The sequence below is a fragment of the Rousettus aegyptiacus genome, unplaced genomic scaffold, assembly GCF_014176215.1.
Source record: "Rousettus aegyptiacus isolate mRouAeg1 unplaced genomic scaffold, mRouAeg1.p scaffold_m13_p_13, whole genome shotgun sequence".
Classification (NCBI taxonomy): domain Eukaryota; kingdom Metazoa; phylum Chordata; class Mammalia; order Chiroptera; family Pteropodidae; genus Rousettus; species Rousettus aegyptiacus.
Window position 1 is genome coordinate 31,254,687 of NW_023416288.1, and position 18,934 is coordinate 31,273,620.

The 18,934-nt window shown below is 37.3% G+C and overlaps 1 protein-coding gene across 6 annotated transcripts in view; it reads left to right on the forward strand.

Moving 5' to 3' along the window:
• DNAH11 (dynein axonemal heavy chain 11) overlaps positions 1-18,934 on the forward strand; it is a 264,624-nt gene that overhangs the window by 18,039 nt on the left and 227,651 nt on the right. For 3 of the 6 annotated variants that reach the window (XM_016159540.2, XM_016159539.2, XM_016159542.2), the window contains 6 exons: positions 4,152-4,385; positions 5,532-5,699; positions 12,463-12,579; positions 16,914-17,051; positions 17,364-17,488; positions 18,029-18,224. In XM_016159540.2, coding sequence (XP_016015026.2) covers positions 4,152-4,385; positions 5,532-5,699; positions 12,463-12,579; positions 16,914-17,051; positions 17,364-17,488; positions 18,029-18,224 — 978 coding nt within the window. Of the gene's footprint in view, positions 1-1,178; positions 3,754-4,151; positions 4,386-5,531; positions 5,700-12,462; positions 12,580-16,913; positions 17,052-17,363; positions 17,489-18,028; positions 18,225-18,934 lie in introns of those variants that run through there. The other 3 variants (XM_036230400.1, XM_016159541.2, XM_016159543.2) reach the window with 3 other exon arrangements.

Below are 18,934 nucleotides of genomic sequence, written 5' to 3' on the forward strand. Positions count from 1 at the left end.
AGAAGAAGCCCTGTCAGTGTATAAACCCCAGAGGTGGTCATTCATTTTTGTCCATGGCTCGTAAGAAATCCTGGTTACCCATTAGCCTGTAAACCTATTATCCCTGGTCCCTCGCCTGTGTCGGCAGCCACTGTTTGTTAAGCTCCCAAGGAAATAATGTTGCTTCTTCTGTTCCTTAGTTACTGTTCTTGCCTTCTGTCTAAAAATTCTGTTGACCTGATTTCTTGATTCTTCAAGTGGACTTTGCGGTAATGTGCCCCAACATGTTAGGAATTAAAAGTCAGAAGTGAGCCAACTTTCATGCCTTGGTTCCCTGAAGAACTAAATTCTCCTTAGCCCCTCACAGGTTGTTTGCTGTCTAATTTTATTTAACATTTATTCAACAAATATTATATAATGCCTATTATTTGCCAGGAACTCAGTTCCGAGCCCTTTATAGAAATTCAAAAATCCAGTCCTCCTAGCAACACTGTGACAAAGACAATATCAGTAGATCTATTTTCAGTTAAAACAACAACAAAAAAACCCCCCGAAATCCAGAGAAGATAAATAGCTTTCTCAAGGTCACTAGCTTATAAGTGACGAATTTCTTAGAATGCTATGTTCCATACTTTAAAATGATTTTATTTTTAATTATGTAGTGTACTAATAATAATTATAAAATATTCTCGTTGCATAAGATTTATAACAATGGAAATAGTGCTACAGTTCTGTTACCCTGAAATGCAGCATTTTAATTTTTATTTTCCCCCAACTTATGTAAAATTATGCATTTTATCTTACATATAATTTTTTTTCTAGCTTCTTGAAAAGCGATTTTGTTACTCTTGGATATTTGATTGATTCCAGCCTCTCCTATTTATAAACAGCATGCAGAAATCAACTTGACACTAAAATCCTTTTTTCTTAACTTGGATAATTGGCTTAACATAAATTCCTAATGTTGATCAAAGGGTACAATCTCTACATTGCTTTTGAACAATGTTTAATGTTTACGAATTTTTTTAAATGGTATCAATTACATTGCTCTTATCAATGTGTAGAAAGTTTTAGTTTAACTTGTCAGCTTTGAGCATTATCATTTTTTAAAACTTTGGTATAATTAATTGTGTACATGTATATATGTGTATATAAGTGTGTATATATATATATTATCTATATAGTGATAATGTTTCTTGATTTGTACCTTGCATAATTCATGCGATTACACATTTTATGTGCTTTCTATAATTGTATTTCCTCATGTAGCTTTCATGTACTTTCCTTCCATGAAATTATTGGCCTCCAAGTGCTTGTGAAACATTCAGACACTTGACTGTGTCACATCAGCAATCATACGCTGGCTGTCTGTCAGCTGCATTCAACCTATAAATCAATGCAGCGCTTTTATTTTGCACAGTGTTTTAAAATTAAAATCGTTGCCAATAATGAAATCGAGTTCTCATGCAAATTCCAGCCTCCACTGAAAAGTCGGAGATCTCACTGCATTGGCTCTGCCGTCCCACAGGCACAGGTGCGAGAGCCTCAGGTGCCCTTCTAGATGGGTCACCTGCTGTCCAGGTGACTGTGGTCTCCACCGCCTGCTGTTGTTACTGATCTGCTTCACTTATTTTTATTATTATTTTTTTGTCTGCCTGATCCTTCTAGACGTTCCAGCCTTCAGACAGCCTCTGTTTCTTCAGAAGCAAACGTGTTTCTTGTCACTCGTTTCTCACAGGGACCCTTACTATGGTCATTTAGGCCACACACATAAAAGGCATCATCTGTCCTCTTCGGATGGTAATACATGTGAGCCTTGATAGTGGGTTCTTTTTCAAATGTTTCTCTGGTAACCTGACTCTGCTGCCCGGTCACTGGGCTTCATGACCATGCTCGGCTCACCACCCTTGCTATTCGATGGCCTGGTGTCGCCGTTATGGGTGTTGACATTCTCAAGATACTAGGTGGGGAAGGGTTTCAGTCTGAGCAGTTGAACTTAGACTAGAGGTGTCAGGGCTGAGCAAAAGTAAGAATCCATAAAAGCACATGAAAAAAGAGAAGCTGGGACACAGGCGTCAAGCTAACAATCTCGTTGATAAACTGCTTAATTGATAATTGATTGATCGGCTTATTGATAAGGAAACTGGTTAGCAGTGTTTTAGTTTATAAGGCCTCTGAGGTGGGACCAGTTCATCCTAAATCGAGTGGCTTTTGTTGGTTTGTGCCGATATCACTGAGTATGAGAGAATGCAGAGAGCTGGTGTGCTTGGCTTCGTGCCGGAGAACTAGTATAGGGAGCAGAGAATAGTTCAGAGCTTAAGAGCTAAAAGGGATCTTGAGATTCATTTAACTCACCTCTCCCCTTTTGCAGATAAGGCAACTGAGGTGCTGGGACGACTTAGTGAATGTCACAAAACCAGTTGGTGGTACCTGATGGGTCAGAGCCAGGTCTCCTGCCCTTGCTGATACTTTTTTTTCTTCTTCTTCTTTTTTTCCTTCACAAACCCTGCTACCCAGTGAAAGAGTATAGACTGGGTTTTGTAATATGGGATATTCAGAGGTCTTATTCAACAGTGGGCTGTATGAACAGAAAGTTAATTGCTGTGATTCTCATCTATGTGAGGGTCAGCCAAGAAGCACATGAATGACCATAAGGATAGCTTGCCCAAGGAAGGTTACTTTAGATTTAAATAATTAGGTCACAAGGGGCACTGAAATAGAAGGCAGTGGAGTGATTGTCATAGATTTTTCACTTCCTAAGAGGACATATTCATTATAAAGAATACATACAGATAAAGGTATTGGAATCCCTAGCCCATACCTAAGTGTAAACTGTTTTAAACACATTGCTAAGAGATTATGGGTAGCTCTCTTCCCTGTGCTGTGTGAAATGTTAGCAGCTTTTCTGCAGAGGTTGGTTTTCCATCCAGCCTGAGAAGGAATAGATTAGGAATCTACAGGTAGAACTTGAAGGATTCTAATCAGGGAATTTAGATACTCAGTGAATGATTTTCTTATCACTTTACAAATTTGTGGTGCGGTGTCTATATTGCATGTAAAACTGTAGCCCTTAATGAGAGGAGGATAATACGTTTAATATTGAGGGGAAAAAAATTCTTTCATCTGCTATGGTGAGCTCAACAGCTTTCCTTATGTCCTCCATTGAGATCTCTAATAACTTTCTAAGCAACCACAAAATTAAAGGCACACAACTTAAACCTATATAGCAGGTGCTCAACTAGCTTCATTTCGTTCAGCATTGTTTTGTTATACTACTGATGAGATGCAGTAGAATCTTAACTCTTATATCATTTAGCCTATTGTAAAACTGGTTTTGTTATATGTTGTATCACTTAAAGTCACACAGTTTATCCACAATGTTAAGCGAGGACTTACTGTAACTTATATGAGGTTAAGCTACATCGGGAAGAAATAATATACACAAAAAGCTTTAGAAATTTATAGGTTTTCGAGATCCTTAAAGAGGGGAATTTTGAATCCTCGTAACGAATATGGCAAGTGAAGAACTGGAAGAAACCTAGCTGATGGTCCTATGAGCCTGACTGGCGCTGCATAAATCTATGTCTTTCTTTAATGCTTTTCTCCTTTCCCTTTTCTCTATTTGGAACTAGTTCTTATGGCATCTGTCAGCTAGATTTTGTCCTATAATGCTGCCGAAGCCCCCAGGAGAGAAGTTTGTTAACTTCAAAGAATTGCCAGTAGTTAACCCATCTATATTAGTTCTTATCTTTGCAAGTGCCCTGGTACTGTCAGGTAAGGTGACCATATTTGTAAAATCCATAGTCTGATTGATTCCCCTCCCCCCCCCCCCCGGCTTATGTATTTCTTTATATAAAAAAAACATTGTGTGGAATATTTGCTGTTAGGAATAGCCATGCAAATTCAGATTACATAGTCGTCATATCTTTGAAGCTTAGCAACGTTTAGTTATTGCAAGAATGTATAAATCCAGAAGTTCTGATATTCTGTAGATTAATATATACCAGTGCCTGAATTTCAAGAATCTGTGCTTTCTGTCTCAGCATTGCTGGTCCAATGCAAGACATTATTATTTAAAATTATTCATTAAAATTTAATAAAAAATTGAAGCAGATGTTTTTTGTAAAAAACTCTTAAACAGTTTTTCATGGTTTCCTTTCATTAAATCCTAGGCAACAGCTTACCTTTCACCTGATGATCTTTTGAAAGGAGAAATTGAAGACTCCCTGGAAAAGGTGCAGGTGGCTATTAACGTCTTAAAGACTTTCAAAAACTCCTTTTTCAACTATAGAAAAGGATTGGCAAAGTATTTTATGGGAGACAAGGAGCTAAAACCATGGGATTTCCAGTCTCATCTGGTGTTCTGTAGATTTGACAAATTTCTTGACCGTTTCATGAAAATAGAGGTATTCATATATTGACTTGTACTTTATTCACATTGTAGGTGGGTTCAAGAATCCTGTAGCTTTTTATATGATTTAGGGAACTGTTTATTCTGTTTGGGTGGAAGGTGGGAGGTCTTTTTTCTTAGTGATTCTCATGATGAACTCATAGGACCAGTGCTGTAAAGATAGTTTTAAAAGCTTTAGTCTAACTTTTTAAAAATTTTATTTTTGATTCTTTTATTATACTTAGTATAAGTGAATCCTTTTTTGTACCACTGACCCTTGATTTACAATTTACTAAGCTCCTGGAAGACAGTTGTAAATCAGGAAGCTGTAAACTAATTCCCCTTTTCCTGTATACATTTAATGTTTGACATTGAGATTTCATACCTGAGAACCATTTGATAAAATCTAAAATATTATACTACCTTTCATATAAAAATATATATTCTATGCTATTAAAATATTGAAACCATTCATAAAAATAAAAAACATGAAAATATATGCACTGTATAATATTTTAAATACCTAAAAAGCAAACAATGAACACACACTTGTCCACACGTGCACACACCTATTAGTATGGAGCCAACTGGCTAAGGTTTTTTTTTTTAAGTTTGAACTAGTGACACTACCTTATTTTCTTTGTAAAGCTCTTCCTAGCAAGTTTGGGCTTTTTTGTTGATATAAGATTTGTTGAATTTCATTGGAAATTAGAGCTTTATGTTTTGAAAATTCTAATTACCATGTAATCAGCCTGAATGCCAAATGTGTCACTATGGGCAGCTTGCATCACCCTTTCGTTAAGAGTCTCTTAAGCTCTCTTTCAGTGAGAAACATCTGATTCACAGCAAAGTGTAGGCTGCTGAAAGTATGAGTTTTGGGTGTTACCTGGGGAGGTGACTTATGATTAGAAGGATATAAAATTAGAGAGTCATGTATTTAGCCCTGTTAAGTTAGGTGTGCCTGTACTGCTAGATAATTTTCAATAAATGTGAAAATGGGAGTATGATTTTAAAAATTGCAGTTACTCTGTTTAAATCATGTAAGTGTCCATTAATGCATGGATTTTGAGTGTTTGAAATGTTATTTTTTTGAAACTTTAAAATGTTCTTTTCCCACTCAAAGTGGTGAAAAGTATCTTTACTGTTGTATGTTTTTACAAAGGATATATTTGTCACCGTATTGGAATTTGAGAAGCTGGAGAGACTTGAATTTGGGGGTACCAAGGGAGCGATTTTAAATGGACAAATCCACGAGATGAATGAAGAATTTATGGAACTTTGTAAAATTTTTAAACACAGCACTTACGACCCATCTGATTACAATAACATGGTAATGTCGTACTTTTGTGTTTTTATTTTGTGGAATCTGATACTTTTAAAGTTGGAGATGACGATGGGTCACGATAATTGTAGGTGCCATCCAGTCTAACCTCTCTAGGATGAAAGAGGTTGAATGACTTGTCTGAAGATTCTTAGTGATAGAACAGGGACCAGGACTTAGGCTTTTGTATTTTCAGTTTAGAACTGTTTCTAATATAACAGTGGACCTCAGTCTGGCTTTGTTTCTTGATTGTGTATATTGAAAAAGACCCTTCCACATTAAGTCATTTTGATCTGATAATCTGATGCCCATGTAACTTGTGTGTTTTATTTTTAGCCTTTTCCTGATCATTAGATAATTTTTTCGGTCTATTTGAACATTTTGTTTCACTCCGTTCACTACATATATCATTAACGTGTATTTTGTCTCTCACATTTTTTATTGTCATTCTTCAGAGCTATTTATAATCTCATATTTTCAACCTCTGAAAATAGGAAGCTTTCCAATGTAAGCCACTTCTGTTTTCTGTAACTTCTACTGTGTTACTAGCCAGGGAGTTACCTGGGAGCATCCCTGCAGCTCTAGGATAAAAATAGCTTTATTTTAGTGGTTTGCCAAGAACAGCAAAGCCTAGGTAAGGGAGGAGGAAAAAAAAAAATGATTTAGCTCTCATCCTTATTGTTTTATAAGGAATGCGAATTTATTCACTGCGGTGTTTCTATTTGGCCGAATAATCGATTCTTTGAAATATACAAATACAGCAGGCAGCTGTGTTTAAGGATGCGGCGGGCAGACTCCATCCGTCTGAACCACAGCCAGGTTTTGGGAAGTGGCATATATGCTGAGAGGACACTGCCATTCTGTGTCCCTGCTAATTTGCAGGAGGAACCTGGGACTGTGGCGCCGACAGCCTGAGCTCGGCTGCAGGGCCTGTAAGAATCTGGCACTTGGCAGGTGGTCAGTGACTGTGGATGGGTTGCCACCCTCAACCCTCGGACCCCCAGGAAGCCTGGGCTTAGCTCTCCTGAGCAACTGAGCAGACGAGGGTGCAACCCTGTGGCCTCAGGGCTCCCAGGTGCATTAGGGTAGCAGGAGAGTCTGCAGTTTTTCACAGTTACAAAACCTGGCCAGGTCTGACAGTGCAGCCAAGGCTTAGCTGATGTCACTGCCTTGGCAACCCCAAAAGTCCTGTGTCTGCCCCGAACCAGCACAGTTACAAACATGTAGGAATAGAAAGGTTTTTTTGCTCTTGACATACATATGCATACATGTTTGTATTTTGGTATTTCATATTTGGGAGCCCCATTTATTTTGCAAATAAAATGGCCAAGGCTGACCTCCAACCTGCAGGTCTGGATTGGAGACTTCAGCGACCTGTCCTTGAAGTTCCCCTTGGGCACCTTCTCTGTTATTTCCCTTCTCTTAGAATAGAATCTAGAAGTTCCAGAAGTTCCTAGGCTTTGGTCATTCCTTGAAATCAAAGTGGAATTAACTAAAAGTTAACTTAATTGGTATGCTTATGTTGAAGACCTTTGCTGCTTTTGAATGTATCCTGGTTATCAATGTTGCCTCAGAAAAGTGTAATTTTTGCTTAATAAGCTGCTCATTTTGGTGCTTTTTAGCTGAATTCATTGTACTGATTTTTAAGATGAAATCATTAAGATGAAAGTGGGTAATTTTTATGAGACAATTTTAGCAAACTATTTCCAACCTAGTATATTTCCCCAGGTGTATTTTCCCTTCCCCAGTCACTGCATACACCCCCACCCCTTCCCCCATCCCCACCGAATCTACCCTAGTGCCAGCCGAACAGCTGGGTGTATTGTATCAGCCTCCCTGCATGTTAGTATAGAAATGCTTTAAATGCGTTCCACTAAATTAAAGGAATAGTCCCTGGAAATTTTGTTTTGGAAATGCTGCTGTTTCTCTTTCTTCATCTGTCTCAACCCTGTTAATCAGGCCTTGAACCTTTGTTGGTACGGCAGGAGGCCTGCCGCTGTGGGCCGTTTATATAATGTGCATCCATGAAATGTTTTTGGGTTTCTCAATTATTGATATTGAATGGAAAGGTCACTTTAGGTATTCTCTTTGACTTTCTAAAGGACTGTTTGAGGTCTAGACAATCTTGGGCAAAGACTTGCTTTCTTATTTATTTATTTTTAATTGAAATATATTTGACTTATAACCGTGTGCAAGTTTAAGGCATGCAAAGTTAGTACCTTGTGTACTGTAGATGATTGCCATTGTGCTATAGTTTGCGCCTCTATCACGTTAAATAGTTACTCTTCGCCATTAGTGGTCAGAATCATTCAGCTCTAGTTTCCTAGCAGGTTTGTTATTAGTGAATATAGACAGCGATATTGCATTAGAATGTCAAACTTGCCAGAAGACTTGCTTTCTTAATCGTTTATGTTTAACAGCTTGTTGGGAGTCTTTAGGCTCAGCAGCTTTGCTTTGCTGACATTCTGAGGTGTTACTTGATTGAATAAAATTCCCTAGGTAACTAAAGCTATTTGTCTTAAAGATAGCGCCTTTGCTCCACTTAGTCTCTGTTAATCAGAGTTCATTAATACTTAGCAATTGAGGGGTGCCAGGCATGTGGCAAACCTTCACACACTTCCCTGGGCCATTCTCGCTGTGACCCTGAGTGTGACCACCAGGCAGATGAGGTTTAGTAAATTACCTGAGACGACATAGTTTCCAGGGCGTGGAACAGAGATTCCAGTCCAGAACTCTCAACCCCGAGCCCAGCACTCTCGATCACTGATGCTCCAACTCTTCAGTGTTTGCTGCATCCTCGTTGAAATGAAGCAAGTAAGTTCGTCTGAGGCAGTTGGAAGAACTCGCTGTAGGACCTGTGCCCTGAGGTGGGGTAATTCAAGATGCTGCTTCTCTTTCCCTTTTTCCTGCTAGTTTTTAATGGAACGGTTGATCTCAATACCTAGCCTGCTATTATACCAGAATCTAAAATACATTTTTAAAGTAGTTATTACTGTATACTAGATCACATTCCAATTCCTACAATTAGTCCTCTGTTCTGTTTCCGTCTGTTGAGCTATTAATTCTTTTGCTCTTAACAATATGTAGCATCTTTGAATTTTAGCTATATAAATTTCTTATTAGTCATCTATAAGGATTTTCATGGCTTGCCTCCTTATTTTTCAAGATAAAATTTATTTAAAAACATTACTTATTTATTTTTTTGGAAAGGGAACCTACAAAATTTAGTCTCTTATCCCACTGCCTTTTTTCCTTAGTTTTCCATTTTTCTCCCCAAAGGCATCTACTATTATGTGTTTCTTACATAATGTTCCAGAGATGTTTAGTGCATGTATGTGTGTGTATATATATTCTTTAGTACAGAATACTTTGCACAAAAAGCATCCTCTACACAGTATTTATACCTTGCTTTTATCCATTAATATATTTTATCTCATTCTGTCACTACAGTAGCATTGCCAGCTTCTTTTTTAAAACAATTGTACATCATTCCATTGTATTTATGTACTTTTTTTCAATGTTATTTAAAGTAGCAAAGATAGCATTTTTTAAAAATTTAGGAACTTATGCTTCTAGAAAAGTGGAGTAGATGTACTTCTATTTCTCTCACTAAGTACAACTAAAATACTGGTCACTATATATAAAACAAACATACGATGACTCCAAGGGTGAAAAGAAGGCAGTAGATTGACTAGGAACCTCAGGACCCAAGAGACAACATGGTGATGAGTTCCTTGGGTTTTCTTGTTGCCTGAAATAACTCAGACTTGGAGCTGAAGATACTGGCAATCTAGATACATCAATAGGCACAGACATGAAAAATCCCAATAAAAGCCTTGTCTCTCTCAAGAGAAGGATAGCCTAATGAGACAGAAAACTAATAGACCATAATGTCTCTAGTCCAGCCAAATACTGCAGAAGAAATTGTGCCCTGACCCCATCCATGCCAGTGAAGACCCAATGGGGACCCTAGACTGACACCCGGTCTATGACAAGGAGCCCCAGCTCCACCTCCCCGAGTGGTGGACCGGGACTTCAGAGGTGGCCTAGTAGGGAGCCTCGATTTTCTTCTCCGTTGGCTGGTAATGAGCTCACTCTCTGTGGTGTCTGTGCAGAACACGTGGGAATCCTGGATTTTTCCTCACCCAGCAGCATCCTTGCCCCGCTAGAGTGGTGTCAGAGGAAGCCTGGTTGAGTGTCGGGACTCTCACCATGGCCAATGGGTAATCAGGTCACCTGCACTGTGATGTCTGTGGAGACCACATGGGGAACTGGAACACCCAGCCATAACAAGGAGCTCCCCACCCTTAGTTGTTAATGGATGCTGAGTGGAGAGCCTGGACAGCTATCTCTGCTTGACAGTAATGAGTCTAGATCAGTATTAGAGAAAGCCAGCAAAAATTGAATGTTTAAATAAGCTCCAGTCTCATGACACAATATGAAAATGTCCAAATTCAATAGAAAATCACTCTTTATACCAAGAACCAGGAAGATCTCAATTGTATGAAAAAAGACAACTAATAGATGCAACACTGAGACGGCAACGATGTTAGAATTATCTGACAAATATTTTAAAGGGCTAAAAATGTGTCAACAAGCTATTATGAACACATGCGAAAGAAATGAAAAAGTAGCCTCGGTAAGGAAACATTCTCTGCAAGTAAATAGATGATATAAAGAACAAATGGGAATTGTAGAAGTGCAAAATATAACAGAAATACAAAGCATCGTGATTGCGCTCAGTGGCAGAATGGAGGGCTGGAGAAATGAATCCGTGAAGTTGAAGATGAAACAACAGAAACCAGCCAGTAGGAACAACAGAACATACACTGAGACACAATAAATAGCCTCAGGGACTTGTGAGACTGCAACATATCTAGCATTCATGTCATGAGAGTTGCAGAAAAAGGGGACAGACCGTGAGGCTGAAAGTCTCAAATAATGGCTGAATACTTCCTAAATTGGTCAAGAGACATAAACCTAAAGATTCACGGGGAAATTTGAAACCAGTAGCACCAAGGTAAACCCAAGGATAAGCCCAGAGGCATTCATACCAAGACACATTGTAATTAAACTTTTAAAAACTGAAGATAATAAATCTTGAAAGTAGTGAGAGGAAAAGAAAAGCACTCAGGAGAAAAATGATTTGAATGATCAGAGATCATATCTGAGGAGATACATGCAAGATAAGTTCGAATTATCTGTAGTACTTCCAAGTGTGGAGATACCATTGGCCGTTCTGAATTGGGTTGAGAGAGTAAGAGCAAAAAGTTTGGGACAGATGGAGAGAGACCGAGGATGGAGATTAGCATTTTTTCCTCTGTCTATTATTTATTTACTAAGTATTCAAACAATGTTTGAGGATCATCTTAGGTTGTATGTTCCTTGTTGACATACTGAGAAGAGGGATAATAAGGTAGGCGTGTTACAGCTTGTTGGGAAGTTGTGTTTACTTTTAAAAGTCAGTGATCCTTGAGTGAAGGGACCGTCTGGCTCTAAGTTAGAACTGGAGACTTCCTCCATGTTGAATGGAGCATGCTGGTGTCTACACAGCGCTCTAGAACATCGCTGTTACGCTCTTTTCGATGTGTGCTCAGTTCAGCATAAGGCGCGTTTCTTTATGGAAACATCATGGTGGGAGTGTGGGCTCTGGAGCCAGGTTACCAGGCTTTAAATTCTGGCCCCACCATCTGCCAGTGGTGTTACTGTGGGCAAATTGTTTAACTCCTTTGAATTTTTTTTGTTACCTTTGAAGTGGAAAAATATTGCCTACATCATGTGTTGCGAGGATTGAGTTAATAGAGCATTTAGAACAGAAAACTGAATAAATGTTAACTATCATTATTACTGTTATTATTAATAGGTAGAGGGTCAGTCGATGGAGAGAGCAAAGGACTTCACTGTGTTGAATGTGTGGCATGCACTCCAGGGGCAGCTTGACTGGAAAGCTCAAGACATTTCTGAATTTCTGGGGCTTCTTCACTGAAGACTATAAATTGCAATGCTATGCAGATGATAGTTATTCTTTCATTGTTTCATGCTTTCTAATTATGAGAGTGGGTAGTTATGCATCAGGGGGAAACCGGGGTTGTTAACTGCATATTAATAAGACACTGGGAAAATGTAAGAGTATTTTGTTTCATTGATGATGCTTCCTGTGATATTAGTTCTCACCTGAATGAAGTATTTCTTGGTAGGTTTTCTGCTCCATGGAAAAACAAAACAAAGACTTTCTATTAAACTTATAGATATACTAAAATTATAACGAGAATGGGTTCTGTTTTATTCTTTCTCTGAAAAGCTTTTTTAAAAATTTTATTAAGTTTATTGGGATGATGTTGGTTAATAAAATTATATAGCTTTCAAGTGGACAATTCTATAATACGTCGTCTGCATATTGCATTGTGTGTTCACTAGCCAGAGTCCAGTATCCTAACGTCAGCATATTTTTGACCCCCTTCTGTTTATAATCGAAATGGGTTTGGAGGAGGAAAGACTGGGAGTCAAAGTACCGATGTTGGGGTCTGAACGGGAGAAAAGAATTGTGAAAAATGGGCCGACAGCACTGAACTTCAGTGTTCTTATGAGGCTGGCAATTAAACAGTTGGTCACGTGTAGCTCTTTCTTGCTCTTCCCTGGAATCCCGCTCCGAAAAATAAATTCTTTCAGAAAGTTAGGGTGAGGGGCGGGGAGATATGTTATGCTTATGCAATTGCTATTTTCACTATTGGACTCTTTCCTGCAAACTGATATTTTGCTCTGAATTTTACAGGAATTTGAAAGTGATTATGTTGTATTTAAGTCCAAAACTTTGGATTTTGACAGAAGGCTTGGGACGATTCTTTGTGAAGGTTTCTTTAACTGCAATGGTTTAGAAGCTGCATTTAAGGTTAGTTCCAAAGAAGCTATACTAACAATAATTTACTAATGAATAATTTAGACTGTTAGATGAAAGGGTTGAATACATTCCTTTCTGATCCAGGTAAACTATTAACTAAGTCACATTCTCTTTGTATTCAGCTCGCTGAATTAGAAACTTTGAATAATGTACTAATGAATAATGAAGTCTACTTTGAACATGGTCAGTTTTAGGACATTTAACTATTGATCTTTTCTTGCATTCACAATGTTTTAGCTCTCATTACCTTTAGAGCAGATTTAGCATGGCCTGTGAGATATCGACTCACAAGTAAGCCACAGTGAGAATGAAAAATATCTGTTAATTCCAGGATTTATTTTCTTTACCATTGTTTACATATGTTGGGTTCACCTGCCTACTTTATTACTGCGACTGAAATAAATAGCAATTTATATACTGTTTTTCATCAGATATAATATACTATTGATTATCAGACATGCCATTATTTTGTGTATCAATAAAGAAAAATGTCAAAAATTATTCCATTGATTATATAAGGTACTTCAATTTCAGAGGTGTCAAAACATTAAAGAATGTCATAGAATTGATGAAATATGGTATATACGAATTAAGAGTTACATTTAAAAAAAGCATCTTGATAGTCCTCTCAAATGAAAAGCTTTTAATATGGGGAATAGGGACACCAACTTGCTTGTCAAAGAAGAGAACAAGCAAATCAAGTATAAATTCAGATGACATCCCAAAAGAGGAATTGAGGCTTTAATACCACAAGAAACACAGCTAGAGAATCATGGGCACAACCTGTTGAAAACAGCAGTGCAAAACAACAGAACAGACAGACTCTGTATTTGTTTAGTTTTGACCCTCAAATGAATTGGTCAGATGGTGGTGAAGCCACAGGTGTTTTCCGCCTCCTCCCCACGCCCCCCCACCCCCCAGATTTTAATAGAGAGTTCACAAGGATCAAATACTTCTTTGTTTAAGAGCTCTTGGTTGAAACCAAGATGCTGTTGGATAAAATACATAACCTGTTGTTGTAAGTAAAAGCATATGTAATCTCATCTCTCTCAGAAATATTATATTTAATACTGCCATACTTTAACTAGATATGCATATGTATTTCTCTGACAAAAAATGACATGTTTTGATCCTCTTTGGTAACCTTTTCTGGTCATCACCGAATCATAAATGTTTGTTTTTTTTTGTAACAGAATTGAGTAATATTATTTTTTGAAGGCTACATAGTAGTCTATGGTATTCCGTTACTGGACCTACTTGTCAATATTTATGTAAATAACTGGAAGAAAGAAGGTGGAGTGAAGCCTCAGTTACAAAGGCTCCTGCCTTTTCTAATTCAAATCTTCTTCCCCTTCTCACAACCATTAATATAGATTCCATTCTAGTATGTGCCAGGATTTTTCCTAAACAATTTTATCTCTTAACTGTCATGTATTTTTCTTGAACTTTCCATATATTTGTACCATCTCCTGAAACAAAAGATGAGCTTCTGCCCCCTAAGCTTATCATCATCTTACGGTTTTTGTTATATTTAGATCACCTTCTGCAATGCCTTGTAGAAAGCAGACACTAACTGCTTGCAGTTAGGTGGACCGACTGGTAGTCAGTACTGAAATGACGTAGAAAACCACTGGGAGAGTGGTGGCGGATAAGAAATGACAGGGTTGTGTACTTAGGGAGAAAACGATTTTTACCATAGGTGTGAGGGTGATGAACTCGGACCATTTACCGTTGTGTCCCCAGAAGTAAATATTTGCAAACCGTTTTCTGAAGACCGTGATTCAGTGCCTGCTCTTAGCAAAGACATGGCCAGGAAGGGCGTTGGAACCAAACATTATTCTACTCTAGAATAAAACTATAGGTCAAAGCCTACAATGTTGGCATTCACTAAAAAAAAAAAAATACTCATGGATTTTTCTCTAAAATTTACAGTGCGCCTACATGAAGGTAGACTGAAATATCTAACAAAGTGTCTAGAAAAGTGTTCAGACAATGAAAACTATAAAATCATGAAGTGTATATAGTTCAGGCAGCAACAATCTTTGAAAGAGGCAAACTTAGGAAAAATATACTACTTGAACATGGCAACATTATTATGAAAGTCATAGTTATGTAATGAAACTAAGAAGTAGAAGAAAATTCAGAAAAATATGACAGATCTCAAGTGGGATATTTTGGGAAAATGACATAGGTTGGAAGTCCATCTTTCATCTTCTGAGGTTGATATGAAGAAAAATATCTCTACTCTTCACAAAATAGCTCTTAGTTCCATTTTGCCAAGGAAATGAGGTTCAAATGACCTTTATTCTCATCTTGGAGGGTAATAACTATCTATCTGTGATGTCGAAAAATTCTGATAATGTATACTGCCTAAAAGGTTGAGTTTTTCTTTTCTTTCTTTTTCTCTTTTTTTAACTACTACTCTGGCTTTACAATCTCCCTAAAGAACATTTTCTCTCTCTCTCTTTTTTTACACTTAGTTAAGTTTCACGAAACATAATCAGGTAGGCAGGATGAGAGTAGCTGGGAAGGCTTCTGGGACTGTTTCAATTGTGGTCAATATAGTAAGTGTTTGAAAAAGAATGTCGTAAATGTTTCCTGACTATCTTTGGAGTACATTTCTTTGTTAAGTCTATGAGGTAATATTTACTTTTGAATTTAAACATGAAATCCAAACTCAAGAAAACAATAGTCGTAAGAAAAAGTTAATAATTTACATTTTGCTAGGTAGCAGCTAACCAAGCAGATTTTAAAAAGTATTTAGCAGTTTCTCCAGTAATTATAATTACTATTACCAGAAAAAGTGCCAGAAAGTATTTGTCGAAATTGGCCTCTAAGGTATGGTTAGATTTACATTTCAGTTTGTATAATTTTTTCATTACGTTGATTTTTTTTTCAGTGAGTGTAGCTTATGGCAATATGTTTACAATGAAGCTGTTTTCTAAAGAACACAAATTTGGGGGAACACTCATTTCCCTAAGAGGAAAAACAAGCTCTTTCACCTCATCCCTAACAAGGCACAAACCTTGGTATGACACAGTTTTCCATCACCTCGATTATATGTAGTTATTTCGAGAAGATATCTTTTATTTCAGAGAAAACCTCTATATAACAGGCCTAATAACTAACATTTTATGAAGCCTACGCAGAGTAAGCAAATAACAAAATTTTAAAAGGCACCTGGCTGATGAGCGGCAGCACAGAGAATGCTGCACTCAGGTGGACTGCCCAGTGTCAGCTCCAGCTCTGCCACGGGCTGTGTCAATGTGGGCAAGTTACTCCTTCCCCCTTACTTGGTTTTATCCTGGAGTATGTGATAATAGCATTTTTAAGATCCCTTAAAATACAGTGCTCCTACATTGCTTATACAGAAATAAGTGTTTTAATTATATTGTTTTGCTTGCAACGAAAGCTGCCTCATGCTAGCACACAAAAGAATCCACATGCGGCAGAAAACAAGACAGGAAGCTAATGGAAATTCAAGCGTAGGCTCACCAGACAGGCTAAGCTTTGAGGAGATTGATGGTAAAGGTTCTTTTGGGTCTAGAGGGCTCCATGGGCTGAGCAAGAGGAGCCTGAGGACCTTCACTCTTCTGCTTGCTGGTAACGCCATCCTGTTTCAGTCCACGTTCCTGCTTTTTTCTGTCTCCCTACTCTTTGGCTTCCTCTGCTTGCTTAGTAGTTTCTGTTCACTCAAAATTTTGCCAGCATAGGTTCAGCCTATCACGCCCTGATTCTCGAAAGAGAATCTAATCAGCTCATGACATTAGTTTGAGGCAGGACATTCACATCGAAGGAACTGTCTGCCTGTGGAGTGGTTGTCCTTGGAACAGGAACAGGTCACTGCTGCTGTGTTGGAGGTGGCTGGGTGGTGTGACAGGAACATGGGCAGGACAGTCACTGTGACTAGTGCATCTGGTATAATTATTAATGGTTCGAACTAGAGTCCTTGATATGGATACTCTGTATCTAAAGAATACATAGTAGGAAGGAAGAACAGATAAAGAGTACATAAACCTTGTTCTTATGTCCACAAAGCATCTTCTAAAACGTTCCCTGGTGCCCAACAGGAAGTAGTGTTACTTGTGAGCAGCTTTTCTGATTGCTCTCATTTTCTGCTGAGGAAGGCAAATTACTTTACATTTAGAATTTGTTTCATTGGAAAAATACATTTTAGGTTTGGAGCTATTGCAGGATTCTTGTAGGGTTATAGATTTCTGCTCTATCCCTAGTCATACAAGAGATTTAATGGGGGGAAATAGCGGGCTGAGTATTTGTATTAAAATCCATGGTTCTTAACTTTTCTTTAACTTTGGTTTTTATAGCTTTTGACTATATTTGGGAATTTTCTAGAGAAACCAGTTGTCATGGAAATTTTCAGCCCACATTACAGCACACTGGTGTACATGTTTAATGCCGAGTTGGATGTGTGTAAACAATTGTATGACGAACACATGAAACAGGTAAGTGGGGGTTTAAGTTGAGCAGGGCCACAGCATCATTCCGTGGGCGATGGCTTTCAACTAGGGCTGCGTTTAATGATATCTAAAGATTAGATATAGGCACTGAGGCTTTGTGCTTTTATTTAATTGATTTCCTTATGGAGAAGAAGAGTCTGCTTTTGGATCATGATTCTTCTACTAATTAATTTACTGAACATGTATTTTATGTATTTGTATTATGAAAGTACCAAAGTGAGCAATTGCTTACAAGGTCGGCATGTACTCTGATTAAACATTCCCTTTATTCCTCTTCACCAAAATAACGATTTACAGATTGACCATGGAAATGTAGTTCTTAACAAGAATATGCCATTTACCTCAGGAAATATCAAATGGGCCAAAGAGGTCCTTGAACGACTTCAAAAGTTTTGGTCAAACTTTGCATCTCTCCAGTGTCTGTAAGTAGCCAGGCTTATTTCATGGTAAAATTATCTTAAGGACTCAGGCAGTTTTTACATAGGGCAGGAGCTGTTCATCTTAGTGCTTAGAGTTGTTGCCTGTAACTCCTCTCGTTGGCCAGGCTCATCGAGGAGGATTCACCCCCATGGTGTTGGGATATGTTTAATATATTTTTATGTTTTCAGGGTTCTTTTTTTCTTCTCATTTTTCTTTTCACCCACAATTTGTTTGTAGTGTTCTATTATTATTATTTTTTCCTTTCTCCAGTAACTAGCACTCCTTTTATTTTGTAGAGTTCTGCATTTTTCTCTTTGTAGGAGCTAGTAACTTGTTGGCATTAAGTAAATCTTCGGCGTTTCTTTTATTTCATAACTATGTCTCTTAAGGCAAAGACAATTCATAGTGTTATTTGGTCCTTATTGTTTCTCTTCCTGATTTTTTGTAGTGTATTTTATTATATTTTACTTTGTATATTTTGGTAAAATGTTACCCTGAAATCTAATATATAAAAAAGTAGCAAAAAAGCCATATTCCTACAGATTCTTGGAAAGTCCTGATGATGCCTCAGTTTATCAGAAATATGTTGAAATGACAACTTTGTTGGACCAATTTGAAAATCATATCTTTAATGAATGGAAAAGTAACGTGAATGAAATCTGTGAGTTCAATTTGAATCAACCGTTGATCAAATTCAGTGCCATAAATGGTCTTCTCAGTGTTAACTTTGACCCAAAGGTAAGGGGTTGATATTTTTAAGATGTTTTATACATGTGACCTGATATCTCCAGTCATTATATTTTATTTTTGGGAAAATGACAGTGCTGTGAAGAATATAACCAAAAACTTCTAGTAAGTCTGTGTTTGAGATTTGTTTCCCAAATTCTATAGTCATTGCTCTTTATTATTCCTCGTAATTATTTATTTACCACTTCTATCTTCACTCGATAATGAGTTACTTGAGAGTAGAGTCTATTTCATTGTATCATTGTGTTCTGTGTTTCTAGCACAGTGTCTGACACTTAGTAATACTTAATAAATGTTAGCTCAATTGAATGGAATCATTAGTCTTTTATTAGATGTATTCTGACTTGAATTATATTCATAGTACATATACCAGTAATTTTTGTTAATTAAAATTTCATCATGTAAGTAAAGATTTGGGAAATCCATAGGAAATATGGAATGAAAAAGCTTTGGTCATGCTTTGAGTGGACAATAAATTTGAATATGTTAATTAAAAACATGGTAATTTTTATAAAAATTTTCAAAAAACATAGAACAACATATAAATGCCACAAATAATATTAACTTAAATAATGTTTAGGAAATTACCCTTATTGAATAGATCTTTTGTTATCCCATAAATAAACAATATAACAGAGAAATATTTTGTTTTCTGAATGCTTATTTCCTCACAATTTCATTACATGTTGTGTAATAATGAA